General features: G+C 41.3%; 1 protein-coding gene across 1 annotated transcript in view; it reads right to left on the reverse strand.

Moving 5' to 3' along the window:
• Window positions 1-7,976: 7,976 nt before the first annotated feature.
• The window catches only part of PLEKHA5 (pleckstrin homology domain containing A5), a 214,240-nt gene continuing 206,750 nt past the window's right edge, over window positions 7,977-15,466 (reverse strand). Inside the window, 5 exon segments of the mRNA XM_006773158.2 lie at window positions 7,977-8,843; window positions 11,544-11,649; window positions 13,105-13,250; window positions 14,759-14,883; window positions 15,448-15,466. The exon segment at window positions 15,448-15,466 is cut by the window's right edge and continues 11 nt beyond it. Coding sequence (XP_006773221.1) covers window positions 11,555-11,649; window positions 13,105-13,250; window positions 14,759-14,883; window positions 15,448-15,466 — 385 coding nt within the window. The 3' untranslated portion in view covers window positions 7,977-8,843; window positions 11,544-11,554.

Here is a 15,466-nt window from a genome sequence, read left to right on the forward strand (position 1 = left end):
TAACAAAATTCATGTCTATCTCTCCCTCTCTCTTCCTCTCTGAAATCAATAAAAAAAAATTTTTTTATATATGTTTTATTGATTTTTTTACAGAGAGAAAGGGAGAGGAATAGAGCGTTAGAAACATCAATGAGAGAGAAACATCAATCAGCTGCCTCCTGCACACCTCCTACTGGGGATGTGCCTGCAACCAAGGTACATGCCCTTGACCGGAATCGAACCTGGGACCTTTCAGTCCACAGGCCGATGCTCTATCCACTGAACCAAACCGGTCAGGGCTCATATATTCTTTCCGCAAAGTGTACTAGTATGTTCCGATTCTCCTTTTGGTTCATCTGCAGGAACCTTATGAGAATCGATTGCTGTCACTTTAAAAACAATCACACCTCCTTTTGAGACAGGCTAGTAAGCCAGGACAAGTGGACTAGGGGAACTGAGACAGATAGTCAAATAGAAGTTAAATCGTATTCCTATTTTCCCTAAACCAAGGGCACTTAAGAGTAAGTGGCTGCCCAGCCACAGTGGTTGAGTGTCAACCCATGAACCAAGAGGTCCCCAGTTTGAGTCCCATGCCGGGTTTCAGGCTCAGTCCACAGTAGGGGGTGTGCAGGAGGCAGCTGATAGATGTTTCTCTTTCTTTGAAGTTTCCATCTCTCTATCCCTCTCCCTTCCTCTCTCTCTCTCTAAAAATATCAATAAAAACATATTTTTTAAAAAAGAGTAAATGGTTTACACTTCTCTTCCCCCAACCAGAGGGTAAATAGCTTGAATCACCCTACTCAGGAAGATAGATAGCAAGAACCCAAGGACAGATGAAATTAAGGCAGTGATGGCGAACCTATGACACACGTGTCAGAGGGGAAACGCGAACTCATTTTTTGGTTGATTTTTCTTTGTTAAATGGCATTTAAATATATAAAATAAATATCAAAAATATAAATCTTTGTTTCACTCTGTTTGCAAATATCAAAAAATTTCTATATGTGACACGGCACCAGAGTTAAGGTTTTTCAAAATGCTGATATGCCGAGCTCAAAAGGTTCGCCATCACTGAGTTAAGGGAATAAATTTCACTTTGGCACATCAGCACAAAACTGATGAATAGTCCATTGAGATCCTCCCTAAGATCTACCCTAAATGCCCAGCCTTTAAAACCCCTCAAAAGTAAGGTCCAGCCTGCGCTCTCCCTCCCAGAACACGCCGGTACTTTTCTCCTCCTCTTCTCCCCTTTCCTTCCCACAGGCCTGCATCTCCTGAACTGTAAGGGACCCCAGAGGCTTGCACCTAGTCCAGTGGTCGGCAAACTCACTAGTCAACAGAACCAAATATCAACAGTACAACGATTGAAATTCCTTTTGAGAGCCAAATTTTTTAAACTTAAACTATATAGGTAGGTACATTGTTATTAACTTAATTAGGGTACTCCTAAGGCTTAGGAAGAGCCACACTCAAGGGGCCAAAGAGCCGTATGTGGCTCGCGAGCCGCAGTTTGTGGACCACGAACTAGGGCATCAATGGGTAGCAGTAGTGTGTCCTGGGCAAATCCCTGAACCTGTCCCCCAAGTCCCCTTTTCTCTGACTTCTTAGTGAGCCAAAACAGACCAACCTCGACTCATCTCCCCACCTAGTCCTTCTTCTGTTCTCCGAGCCCGTGGTCGGCAAACTGCAGCTCGCGAGCCACATGCAGCTCTTTGGCCCCTTGAGTGTGGCTCTTCCTAAGCCTTAGGAGTACCCTAATTAAGTTAGTAACAATGTACCTACCTATATAGTTTAAGTTTAAAAACTTTGGCTCTCAAAAGAAATTTCAATTGTACTGTTGCTATTTGGCTCTGTTGACTTATGAGTGTGCCAACCACTGGCCTATTGCAATGTCGTAAGTTACTTATGAACCATCCCATCAGCAGCCAAACAAAGGAAGTCACTTGACACTCCAATGAGAGCCTATGTTTAATGTTGCGGTTCCTGAGATTTCCTCGGAGCTGACGCGCTCACAGTATCAAGTTCTCCCAGACCAGTTCACAAACAGCTTCTTCGGAGCACACTCACCCAGGAATTCCCTCTGGCCCATCGTCCTGCAGCATCAGGCTCTGCGCCATTCTGAGCCGCCATTCTGAGCTGAGTCTATTCCTGCAACAATTCTCACCTGGCTTCACCCACTGAGTTCTGTCCGCCAATTGAGGAAACACTGGAGTTTGTTCTCTTAGAAAGACAAGTGAAATGTAACAGACTGCGAATGACTGTGTTTTCCAAAATGACTTATGGTTTTCTCCTTATCCTTGGCGTTGAATCAATCTGGAAAGATTTATGGCTAAGATATGGAGGTCACAGCTGGGGGTGGGAGTGGAAGAGAGGAAGGGCAGGAGGCCTCATCAAGTGGATTTTATTAACATTATCATGTATATCAGGTTTTCCTGTGAATGTATAGGATACACATGTCACATATTTTAGCAGCATGGAATCCTGGGGAACATATTATTTTGTAATCTACCCTTTTCACTAAGTACACAGTGAACGAGATTAACCACGCCCCAGTCAGCGGCTGTGTACAATGGAAAGTCTCTAATTTAGTTCATCAACTCCCTCCTGGTGGACATATGGGTTGTGGGGTATTTTTTGCAGCTTGGCTCACTCACCACCCACCTCAACTCCCTTCTCACTGCCCTCCTTTATTCTAAAAGCTGGAAAGGTGAACACTTGCTTTCCCAGACACCCTTACAGGTCAGGTGGCCCTGTCACTTGGTTCTGGCCAATGGGAGAGATGGAAGCAGTGGAGGATGCCTGCCGGGCTTCCTGCTCTCTGCAGGCGGCACTGCCCAAAGTGTAGAGGTTGCTGCCGACACAGTAGGAAAAGGACATCTCTAGCGAGCCTCCAGTCAACCCTGGGCTCCCTCCCTCTTATGACGGGAGACAAATAGGCCCCTTATTTGAACCACTAACAAACCAAAGTACAAAAGATTCACTAGGTTATTTCTTTAAGATAAATTCCTAGAAGAATTGCCAAAGAGTGTGCATTATGAAGGCTTTTGAAAGGTTTTATCAATTGCCACTCCCACCAACCTCATATGAATATACTCCTTTCTCTACACTCTGCTAACTCTATCACCCATTTATTATTTATTTAAATACATTTTTTAATTTATTGATTTTGGAGAGAGGAAGGGAGAGATACATTGATTTGTTGTCCCACTTATTTATGCATTCATTGGTTGGTTCTTTTATGTGACCTGATTGGGGATTGAATCCACAATCTTGGGGTATTGGGATGATGCTCTAACCAACCGAGCTACCCAGTCAGGGCTCTAGCACTCATTTTTAAAAAATGAAAAACAAACCAACACAGTTTTATTGAGGTATAATTAACATATGAAGAGTAACACACATTTAATGAGCACAACTTGATGAGTTCAAACATATGCAAACACCCATGATAACATCACAATCAAGGTCATAGACATCCAACAACTTCCTGAGTGTCCTTGAGTCCCTCTGTGGGTATTTTTTGGTGTGTGTGTGTGTGTATGTGTGTTTGTGTGTAAAGAACAGTTAACATGAGATCTACCCCTTAATTCTTTTCCAGCTTTACTGATATAACTGACATACATTGTGTAAGTTCACCTCTTGAGAAATGTTGAAGTGTACAATACCATATTGCATTATCACACTTTTTTGGGGGGGCATCATTTCCAAAATGATGGGTTAAAAAAAGGATTTCATTGTTTTGTATATCTTTGATAGCCACTAATAATGAGCATGTTTCAATGTTTATTGAAAACTTGTATATCTTTGTAAAATTCAATTTAGACCAGAGACCTTTCTAGAAGGAATTGCTTCCCTATCTTTGCTTACGGGCAGTTTTGGGGGACATGGCTAGGGGCCAATTTGTTTAAAACGCTAGCAACTCCAGCCCTGGCCAGGTGCTCAGTTGGTTGGAGAGTTGTCTCGTACATCAAAAGGTGGAGGGTTCAATTCCTGGTAGGGCACCTACACAGGAAGCAATTGATGCGGACTGAAGGGTCCCGGGTTCAATTTTGGTCAAGGGCACATGTCCGGGTTGTGGGCTTGATTCCCAATAGAGGGCATGCAGGAGGCAGCAGATCAATGATTCTCTCTCATCATTGATGTTTCTATCTCTCTCTCCCTCTCCCTTCCTCTCTGAAATCAATAAAAATATATTAAAACAAAAACATATCCTCGGGTGAGGATTAAAAAAAAAAAAAAAAGCGAGCAACTCCATGACCTGCCTATCGCTTTTCAGTAGGATATGACAAGCATGAGCTGTCCCAGGCTTGCTCTTTGGCAGTTTCCAGATACCTACACAACCGAACACACTTGGCAGGAATGTAGTTGAGATGTTATTTCTAAAAAAAAACAAAACCAAAACCAAAACCAAAAAAAAACAAAACCAAAAACAAAACTGCAAATCTTGCAGCATCTGCTACTTAGGGCAAATTCTCAACAACTTGCTAGACAGCTTTAGCTGCTCCTTCAAATACAAAGGAATGAGTCATTCATTGTCCTATGTTGGGCAGAACCAGACAGCTAATATGCAGAGAACAGAAATTTCTTATAACACAAATGTCTCTGTATAAATCACATATTTCAAATAATATAATTTGAATAGATAATGACAGTTATTTTTCATCGGTCCTACTCCATTTTGACATGGACTAGATCTTCATTTACCCACTTTTTTAAAAAAAATATAGTTTATTGATTTTTTACAGAGAGGAAGGGGGAGGGTTAAAGAGTCAGAAACATCGATGAGAGAGAAACAACGATCAGCTGCCTCCTGCACACTCCCTACTGGGGACGTGCCTGCAACCAAGGTACATGCCCTTGACCGGAGTCGAACCTGGGACCCTTGAGTCCGCAGGCCGACGCTCTATCCACTGAGCCAAACCAGCTAAGGCCATTTACCCACTTTTAATTGATGATTTTTGTAACCACCTCAGGCTAATGAGAATGGGAAGTCTGAATTGGGCATGAGGGCTAGATAGAACATCCAGGTACACCTGGAGATCAAGGAATGGCCAAAGGGTGTGTGGCAGCTGACACGGGAAGAGAGCCTCACCCTTTCTAGACTGTTGCATGTCTGGACACTGCCTTTCTGAAGCATTTTCCATGACTGATTAACAGCCCGCAGACCTCAGGAGGACCCACAGGCTCTGGATGGCACTCAGACATTGGGGTTTTCAATTGAAGGAGCAGACCCCGGGGTTTGCAAGCAAAAAGAGCAAGCAGTGCCCTGGCCTGGTGACTCAGTTGGAGTGGTTGGAGCGTCAACCTGTACATTGAAAGGTGGCGCCTTCAGTTCCAGGTCAGGTTGCGTGCCCAGGTTTCGGGTTCCATCCGGTGGGGGCGCATGTGGGAGGCAATCGATTGATGTTTCTCTTTCACATCATTTTTTCTCTCTCTCTCCCTCCCTGTCTAAAAGAGTCAATTAAAAATTTTTTTTAAAAAAAAGTGAGCTTTATTGCCCTAGCCCATTTGGCTCAGTGGATAGCGTGTCAGCCGGCGGACTAAAGGGACCAGAGCATGTACCTTGGTTGCAGGCTCCTCCCCTGCTGGGGCCCTGCTCATACAGGGGGCAACCAATCAATGTGTTTCTCTCTGTCTTTCCCTCTATCTTCCACTTTCACTAAAAGATCGATGGAAAAATATTCTCAGGCAAGGATTAACAACAAAAAAAGTGAGCCTTATTAAAAAAAAAGAGCAAGCAGCATTTTATTGGGAAGATGGGCTGAAATCTTCTATTTGTCCCCTGGATCAGCTATTTTTCAGCTGTGCCCTGCCACAGGAGGCTGACCAGTAAGAACTATATGGGGGTTTCTCAAATCTCTGGTCTCAGGATTCTCACATGTTTAACAATGATTGACTCTAAGTAGCTTGTTTTGTGGGTTATATCTATTGGCATTTACTGTAGTAGAAATTAAAGTGAGAGGTGTTAAAATATTGACGCATTCGTCTAAAATAACAGAAATAAACCCACGACATGTTAGAATAAACAACATACCTCTGAATAAAAAACATTGCTTTCCATCTTTGCTAACCTCTTTACTGTCTGAATTAACAAAGACAACTAGATTTTCACATCTGCGTCTGCACTCAATCTGTTGAAATCTCTCAGGTCAGAGAGCCTTTGGGAAACACCACTCTTCACTATTGAGAATGAAAGTGAAAAAGGCAAATAACATCTTATGAAAATAACTTTGACTTCAAGGCTCTCCTGAAAAGGTCTTGGAAACCCCCAAGAGTTCCCAGCCACACCCGACACAACTCCTGTGACCGCTGCATCCCACTGAGTGCAGCCAATGGGAGTCTGAGCAAGAAACTGGGGATAAGCCAGTGCCATCAGTCTTCTCCTGGCTCAGTCCCTGTAGGGCTGCCTCCACCAGGGCTGGCTCTGCCTCCTGCATAGAGAGTAAGGGCTTCTCTCACGTGACTCCCTTATGTGGGTTCCAGTTCTTTCTGCCCTTGTCCCTTTGGGCCACAGGGTGAGTTGTTCCATTATCTTTCTTAGTTCTCCTACACTCTGTGCACACTTGTAACTAAATAAAAACTCCTGAATTTACCCTAATTTTATTCCATCACACATAAATAAATAAAACGAAAACTCAACATACAATACAGAGTGATTCTCAAAGAGCATCAGCATGAGTATTACCTGTGAACTTGTTAGAATCAGGACTCTCAGTTTTGGACCACGCTGGACTGGCTAAATCAGAAATGCTAGGTTTGAGGCCCTGTAATGTGTTTTTAACAAGCCTGTGCCGATTTACTGTTTGCAAATATACGGTTAGCATCTGGCTTTCTAAAATGTTGACAAGAATCACAGTTCCTTTATGCTGCTTTCTCCAAACTCCTGAGGCTTCCTGGTACCCCAGTATGGGATATGTTTCCTTCTTGAAATAGTTAAAAAAAAAAAGTTGTGCTTAATAAGACCAAAGCAACACACACACAATTCAACATAAAAAAGCCCCACAAAAGGCCCCAAACGAAAACCAAAGAAAAACACTCCCAACACACTGACAAAAGATCTCTAACAATGACCATAACATAGCTAAAGGGAAAAATGATTTGTCCATGGTTTCCTTTGAGAAGACCTGTGTGTGTCATCTTTGATATGTGTAAACATGTTTTAATGGACACAGAGAGCCAAATGCTATCCTCCCATTTAACCTCTCTTTTCACTGACCTCCTACAGTACAGACTGTATCTATTTGCATTTCTTTTTGAGTGATTTAGTTTGGAGCAGATGAATTTTATACATCTGCGTTTTGAATGAAATCTAAATCCTCTTTAATATAGCATGGAGAGAGAAAAAAAAAAGGAAGACTGACCGCTGCCAATTTAGTTCCAGCCATTTTATAGAGGAATCCAAAAGCGTCAAATTTCCTCACACACTGGGAACAATGTAGAGCACGAACAAAAGGTTACGGAGGGAAGAAAATGTAATTGATTCTGAAGAGCGTGAACATCTGCAAAGAATGAATTGTAAGAGAAAAGGATCTCTGAGGGTCCTACTTGTGATGAAACAGTTTCTAGTTACTCATGTTGGAGAAATGACCCTCTGCTCTGTACCGTCCCCTGCTCCCCCAAGTGCAAACCACGGAGCAGAGTGAGACTACAGATGCTTGGAGCTGGTTTCCACAACATGAGGTAGAGAAACCTCAGGAAACTAAATTTGCCCAGTGGTGTTGAGCTGATGGCCTTAGGGGACAAGTCAGAAAAACTGTATTCTGGTCCAAATTCTGTCACTGAATGAAATGTAACTGTGGCCAAAAAGCAATTTATCTCTCTGGGCCTCAAGTTCCTCAACCTGATGGGGAGGCTGGGCTCCATGATGGAAAAGGTCCTGTGATGTTCTCTACAATGATAAGATTAACATACTCCCCCCTCAAAGCCCCCCCTAGAAGTCTCTTGGTCCTCGGGCTTGCCATTTTAGATGGGAAGAGCAAAAATTCTAACACAAGTGATTTAAGAACATCAACATTTATTTAACATGATAAAAAAAGAAATGAGATATGAACATTTGCATTTAAACAATAGTAAGTAGCCTTTAATACATTACATGTGCTCATTGTATAATATATACACAATGAACATAATTACATTTGTACACAAACTAAGTACTGGATTTGAAAACCTGCTTATTGCTGTACACATCTATTCCAATGAAGTATAAGCCCAGTACTTCAAAATACCCACATTTTAAATTGTCTTTCAAGAAACAGTAAGCGATAACATTTGTGTTTAAGCTGACGAGAGTGTGGCAGTAACTGCTGACATTGCAATCTGACTGAGAAATAATTATAGCAGGAAACGAGACGTACTTCACTTAGCAATAATAAAATGGCACATTTTAAATATATATATATATAAAATTTTTACAAATCAAGTGAGAAACAAAGCCTTGCAGTAGCCAAAATGGAAGGAAAACACAAAACAAAACAAGCTTCATTGGAAAGAACTAGAATGATGTGCTGAAAAGAAAAAGGAAATACAACTCCACCTAGACTTTAGAAACATCAAAATCTGGAAATCAGCAACTAAGTGAGCTCTGGCTGTGGACCACACAGGAAAAAGCACCTTGACGTATGTGCTCTGAAATCATAGCAGCAAGCTGGTGTCAGAATAATAACCTTGAGATTACGGAGTGCACATATGGGCCATTAAAGCTGTTTTGGAATAAACATTTTCCAGAAGTGATAAAACGATGCTCTGTGGCCGAAAGCATCAGTACTATGAATTTCATAGATTTAAAATATACTGTACAATATCTTCTCACATTGCCGAAGGTCCGGGTCCTTAGGTCTGAATAGCTTCCACGGAAGTCCGTGTAGCTGAAAAACAAAGAGAGGGAAATTTACTTTGACACCTGCCAGTTAATGAATGACCATTTCCTAAAGCAACTAAGGCTGACAATCCATAACAATAGAACTGACAAGCATGGCCTTGAAAAATCCAAAAACATAATACAATTAAGGGACATACTCTCTTCATTTCCAAAAGCTCAATTCACAAAGCAAAGGAGCATAATGCAATTAAAAGAGCAATTCAGAATCCAAAAGATCAGCAAAATGAGCAAAGATTTGCATAACTTCACATGTAATAATGTGGTGAGCTGCCTGCATAGCAGTGCCTGTGTGTAAAACTTTCCTAGGTTCTGCCAGAACTACTAGTTCAGAAAGATGACATGGGCACAATACAAAGATATAAAATAACCACATTTGAGTGTCACTCGTTATTCGTGGTGGCTGCATGCCACAGGACTGGAAACTATCAGGCAATAACTGTACCTCATTTTAGTGTGTAATGCTAGTGGCTCTGGAAATAAAAGTAAAACAAAACAAAATCCAATAATAACAAATTAAGGAACCTGGAAATGTGCTTGAGTTTTAACTGAACACTTGTTATTACCAGAATGGCCCTGTTGGGTAATAACAAAGAGTTGTACCCTGTTTATCGAACCAAAAGGTAAGGAGCAAGGTTTCTAATGTACATTTCTCCACTAAGAGGGACAGGGGCCCCGGATCACTTCTTCAGACAGGAGGCATCAGTGGAGCATAATGTGTACTATTCCTCTGCCGGATGTGACTCTGTCACTAGTGAGAACTGTCACTTCTCAACATATTAAGTTTATTTATTTTTATTTTTTTATATATTTTATTGATTTTTTACAGAGAGGAAGGGAGAGGTATAGAGAGTTAGAAACATCGATGAGAGAGAGAAACATTGACCAGCTGCCTCCTGCACACCCCCACCGGGGATGTGCCCACAACCAAGGTACATGCCCTTGACCGGAATCGAACCTGGGACCCCTCAGTCCTCAGGCCGACGCTCTATCCACAGAGCCAAACCGGCTACGGTAAATCTATTACTTTTTTATTAGTATAGATTACATATTACTTTAATATCTCATTTCCCAATATATGACAGTCACTTTTTAAAGTATGTTTAGGCTGCCTGGCTGGTGTGTCTCAGTGGTTGAGCATCAACCTATGAATCGACCATTACTCCTATCATCTTGGTCTGTATTACGGTCAGCTCTCTTCCTTGGATTCCTAAATGGTCTCCATTGTTCTCTTGTCCCCTGGCAGCCTATTATTTTTAAATATACTTTAGATTTTTTACAGAGAGGAAGGGAGAGGTATAGAGAGTTAGAAACATCGATGAGAGAGAGAAACATTGACCAGCTGCCTCCTGCACACCCCCACCGGGGATGTGCCCACAACCAAGGTACATGCCCTTGACCGGAATCGAACCTGGGACCCCTCAGTCCTCAGGCCGACGCTCTATCCACAGAGCCAAACCGGCTACGGCTCAACATATTAAGTTTAAAGTTTAAATTCTCGAGCGACAGAGGCAAAGGCACAGGTGACACTCTAACAGATGGATGGTTTGTGACTCCAGAAAGGATGTCAATCCGGCACCGACAGGGCTCCAGATAGACACAATCTCAAACAAAAGTTACAAACAGGACAAGACAGTTCAACACAAACCCTTCTGGCTGAAAGGAGGGGTGCAGATCATAGCTGTTGCCAAACGGTGTGAATGGAGTGAGGGGCCTCTAGAAAAAAAGCCCACTGAATAGATTGGTCGGGTTAGTTGCCGTACTCAGTTACTCTGAGCATCTAGAAATCAAGTGATGTGCAACGACGCTCGTGTCTCAAGGTGTTTTCGCTGCTTATAACTATGTAAACAGAAACTGGCGGTCACCTTAAGGCACAAAATTACTAGATCTGGTAGGTATTTTGAGGGAAAAAAATGCAGAAAAACGGCATAACATGCTCACTCCCTATCTTATGGATCTTCTGTCAAGTTAAAAACAGTGTACATCTACACGCACAGAAGTGCAGGTAGCATTTAGCGTTGTTTAAATAATTTAAGGTTTATTCTCGGTTCTGAAACTGTGGTTGAAGGAACATTACTCCAAGGACCATCAATCAGGTACCCTGAACAGGTGGAAGCTGGGGCCTCCCCACAGCGTTCTGAGTAACTACTTCCCTGTCTTAAAAAAAATTTTTTTTTTAAATTTAGAAATAATTTCGGATACATCTTAAAGATTTTAATATTCCATCTATTAGGCTATACCATAAACATTTCTTTGTCCTTTAAAATAATTAACAAACTCCCAATGCGGTAGATATGTCAAACTAACTTAGAAACATTACTCAATCGGCATGTAATGACTTAAACAGACTTCTGAGACCTGACTATGGAAAAGGAACATTCAATGGGAACACAGCTGCAGAACACTGTGAGGCCTGTTTTGGCGTTGGACGTCCCGGCCAGGTTTTGCTGTTTTTACAGATGAAATAAGAGACAGGGAAAATGCTGGAAGACATTGGAAGACAGCCAATCACTGGAATGGCCAACGGTGGAAACGTGAGTTACTGCCCATGGTTCCAATACTTGCTCTGCCAGCTATCCCTAAGCCTGGCCTGGAATTAATCTCCGTTTTTATTCACTAAACCAGGGAATGAATGCAATTGCCGTCGGTCAGAAAGTCTACGGGGAAAGCGCGAAGGGAGACCACGTACTTGCTCCGAAACTACACACACATGAAATGTGATCCTTCCGTGAGCTGCGGCTGGGCGGGCGGGCCCGGGGAGGCCGAGGACTCCGGAGACGAGGGCAGGCTTTTCACTAAAACACCGAGAAAATGCGAAAAGAGAAAGATCTTTAAGACACTTGGGGAAGGAAAGCTGATGCTGTGAAGAACATGCTTCGAGGAGGAAATAGTTGCATTTGGTTTACTTTCTAATCTGCAAACTGAGTATTCAGCATGAAATGTCTCTGGAACAGTTTAAGCTTTTTCTTCCTTGTAGACCTTAAACTTACAGTGTTATATGTCAACTGTATCTCATAAAAATGAAAAAAAAAATGAAAAAAAAATATATACTAGAGGCCCGGTGCACGAATTTGTGCATGGCTGGGGTCCGGCTGGCGGGGAAATTGGGCCAGGCCGGCAGTGGGCGGGGCTCCCGGCAGTTGGCTGGCCTGCCCTGCTCCCTGGTCGAACTCCGGTGGAACTCCCGGTCGAGGGAACAATTTGCATATTACTCTTTTATTATATAAGAATTTTTTTGCTTTGAAGTCAATTTTCAGGTGTCTAGCAGTGAATTACTTTTTAAAAGCCTTTCTAGTTCCATGCGGGTATACACTACAGTTTAAACGTGGTTTTAATACAGCAATAACACCACTTTGATCCAGACCTGCCACAACAATAACTAAAAGTGTCACTGACAATGAAAAAATAAGTGAGAATTTCTGTGTACAGCACTTGTCAGTGATAGTGAGACAAAGGAAGAGAGAGCGGTTACTATTGGTTACAAAGGATCATGATGAGATAAATTTGCATGTCATATGCATATCAGATGCAAAAAATGCTCTACCTAAGGACAATCCAGAATAACTGAATTTCATTGTACCTACCCTTCTGCAAAGTGATTAGGGGAGTGGCGGGGGAGAGGGAGGATTACTATGAATAGTTTTTTGAGCTGGTAATAATATACATTAGTGTTATGATCCCTGCCCCCCCAAAAGTCCTAAATAAAGAAAAAAAGAGAAAAAAAGACATGTGAAGAGTCTAAACACGTGAAAGAATAGCACAGAAATCTTTCATTTTTAGCTATGGATCACAGTCTTCTACTATCAAAGAAAACCCCAGATATGGATGAGGCTAGAGTAAAGAGATCCATTCTACCAATGTAGACATTCAGTCGTCCAGTTTCTAAAGTGGTAGGTTTGTGAACACTGAGAATCTATTCTCAGAGACTCTAACAGGTAAATTTTCCAAGTACTGAAGAATCTTCTTATTAGAAAAGAATTTATGGTATGTGTTAGGAATAAAAGCAAAACCCAAACCAAAAATGAACTGATCCCAAGCCAGAATAATATCCTCCGAGTGTACCTAGCTGGTTAGGCGGGGTCACCCTTTTCTCGTTTTCAGTGGCAAAGCTTCTAAAGGTGCTTGTGGAAGGCAAAGGCGGATTCATCTGTAGTCAAGGTGCTTAACTTGCTAAAACCTTTACATGGGAAATAGGTTCAGAGGTCCAGAGGAAGCGTCAGTGGCAAAATTATGACATGCGTAATATCTACCTGCCATTGTTTGGTTTCCTGTAGAAGCCTCAGGAGTTAGTTCATAAGAAACATCACTTTCTTCCTGCTCGGGAATATTGTCCTCTGTATTTTCTTCAGGACGGCCTTCTGATTTATGATTTGTGATCTGTGTCTCATCTTGAGGGCTAATGAAAATAGATGTTTTAAAATTTATTATAGAATGCAATTAAGTTTTCTTCTAATTTATTTAAAAAACATTTTAAAATTGATTTTTAGAGAGAAAGGAAAGGAGGGGAGGGAAAGAAACAGCAATGAGATAGAATCATTGATTGGCTGCCTCCTGCACGCCCCCCTACTGGGGATCAAGCCCACACAAGGGCATGTGAACTGACTGGGAATCAAACTGGTGATCTCTTGGTGTATGGGTCGATGCTCAACCACTGAGCAACACCAGCCAGGCTGAACTCATAGATTTTTAAAAACTGAGTTTATTGGGGTGATACTGGTTAACAAAACCATACAGGTTTCAAGTGCACAATTCAACGAAATATCTACACCCTGTGCCCATTGCCCAAAGTCAAGTCAGTCTCTTTCCATCCCACTTGTCCCCTTTGCCCTCTTCCACCTTCCCTCACCTCCCCGTCCTTCTGGCTGTCCCCATACTGTTGTCTATGTGTACTGTTTGTGTATGTATGTGTATACACATACACACACACACACACATATATATGTATATGTATATTATACTGGATGTATTTCAATCTATGCCTATTAACAAAAATCAGCAGAGATATTTTTCTTATCAGCTTTTGCCAAATATTTTGGTCAATGTCTTCAATGAATAGCAGAATTGAATTTGAAATATAAAGGCATTGCTAATAACATTAATTCATAGCATTTCTCTTTTCTAACACTGGTAATTTTTTAAATGGAGGATGGGACTGAGGATATGCACTTAAAGATGCTAGTTAATAAACACAGCTAAAAATAAATAGCAAAGCACTATAATTTTTGAAACACTTATCAGACAACTTAGACTTCTTTTGAACAATGTCTATCATCACAAAGGCAATGGTGAGGTGCTTACTTTGCTATAGCTTATGTGCCTTTTGGCATTTGAAGAAAAGGCATTGAGGCGCTCTGCCTTCAGAGAGCATACCCGTGCCATTTTGTCCCCCCTCTCCTTCCCCCACAGGCACGTATTCCCTAATCTCTAAGGGACCTCATAAGACTTGCAACCAGGGGAGCAATGGGCAGCGGCAGCTCATCCCGGGCTCACCCCCTGAACCTGTCTCCAAGGCCCCTCTTTCTCTGACTTCCCAGTGAGCCAAGCAGCCCAGCCTGGCTCTCCTGCGGCTTCTCCTAAGCCCTTCCTAGTCTCACTGCTTGCTCTTCTTCTTTTTTTAAAAAATTTTTTTTTTACTGCTTGCTCTTCTAAAAAAAAAAGTATTGACTACTTCCTAGGTGCTAAGCACAGTGTTAAGTGCTAAACATGTATTTTCTTTTTTAATCCTTACAAAATACTTGTGAAATAGATACCATTATTACCCCCATTCTTCTAAGTGAGGAAACTGCACCTTAAGCAGGTATGTAGCCTGCTGGGACTGGAATCCAAGGCTTTTTGACTCTGAAGTTTACCATTTTTTAAGCAGTTATACAAATCTGTGAATGATTTGTTTCCCTTAATTATTACCTGTATGAAACATCCTCTGGCATTTCTTCTTTGTTTCTTTCTTTATCCATCACTTCCTCAGAATTTACTCCATTTGGCTCAGGCTTGAGAAGTGTTTCGTAAAAAACATTTTCTGTTTTTTTAAACTGCAGAATAAGAAGAAGGACTTTCTTTTTCAAGGCATTCATACCACATCTAATATTGATTAGTAAATCTAAAATAATTACTAAATAAAAGTTTTAAAAAATCATATGCTGTCAAATACTTTTTTTTTTTGCTGTCAAGTACTTACAAATATAAATGTAGATTCAAGTATCTTAAAAATATTAACATTAAAAATTTATTTTTATGAGTTTATTTGCACCAAACTGACATGCCAGGAAGCAGGATCTAAAATGCCTCCTTAACATTCTTTACTACTAATATAAAAAGTTATTTGCCCAAAGGGACAAAGCACATTGCTTTAGTTAGTTGTTTTGGGATATATGAGTTCAAATTTAATTGGGCCAGCAGCAATTTAACCCAGCCAAGATTGGACATGTTTTAAAGTTTTAAATTAATCAAATTATATAAAATCGATCATTTCACTTAGATCTTTGCCTTTTGTGGCAGAATGAAACATTACTTTCAACCTTATTACCACCTGATCTCATCTTCAAAAAAACCTACCCCCACCCTTTGGAATATCTGTCCTAACATAAGTTCTGTACCTCTTCACTGAAATCTGTG

This window comes from Myotis davidii, unplaced genomic scaffold, assembly GCF_000327345.1.
Source record: "Myotis davidii unplaced genomic scaffold, ASM32734v1 scaffold346, whole genome shotgun sequence".
NCBI classification, from domain to species: Eukaryota; Metazoa; Chordata; class Mammalia; order Chiroptera; family Vespertilionidae; genus Myotis; species Myotis davidii.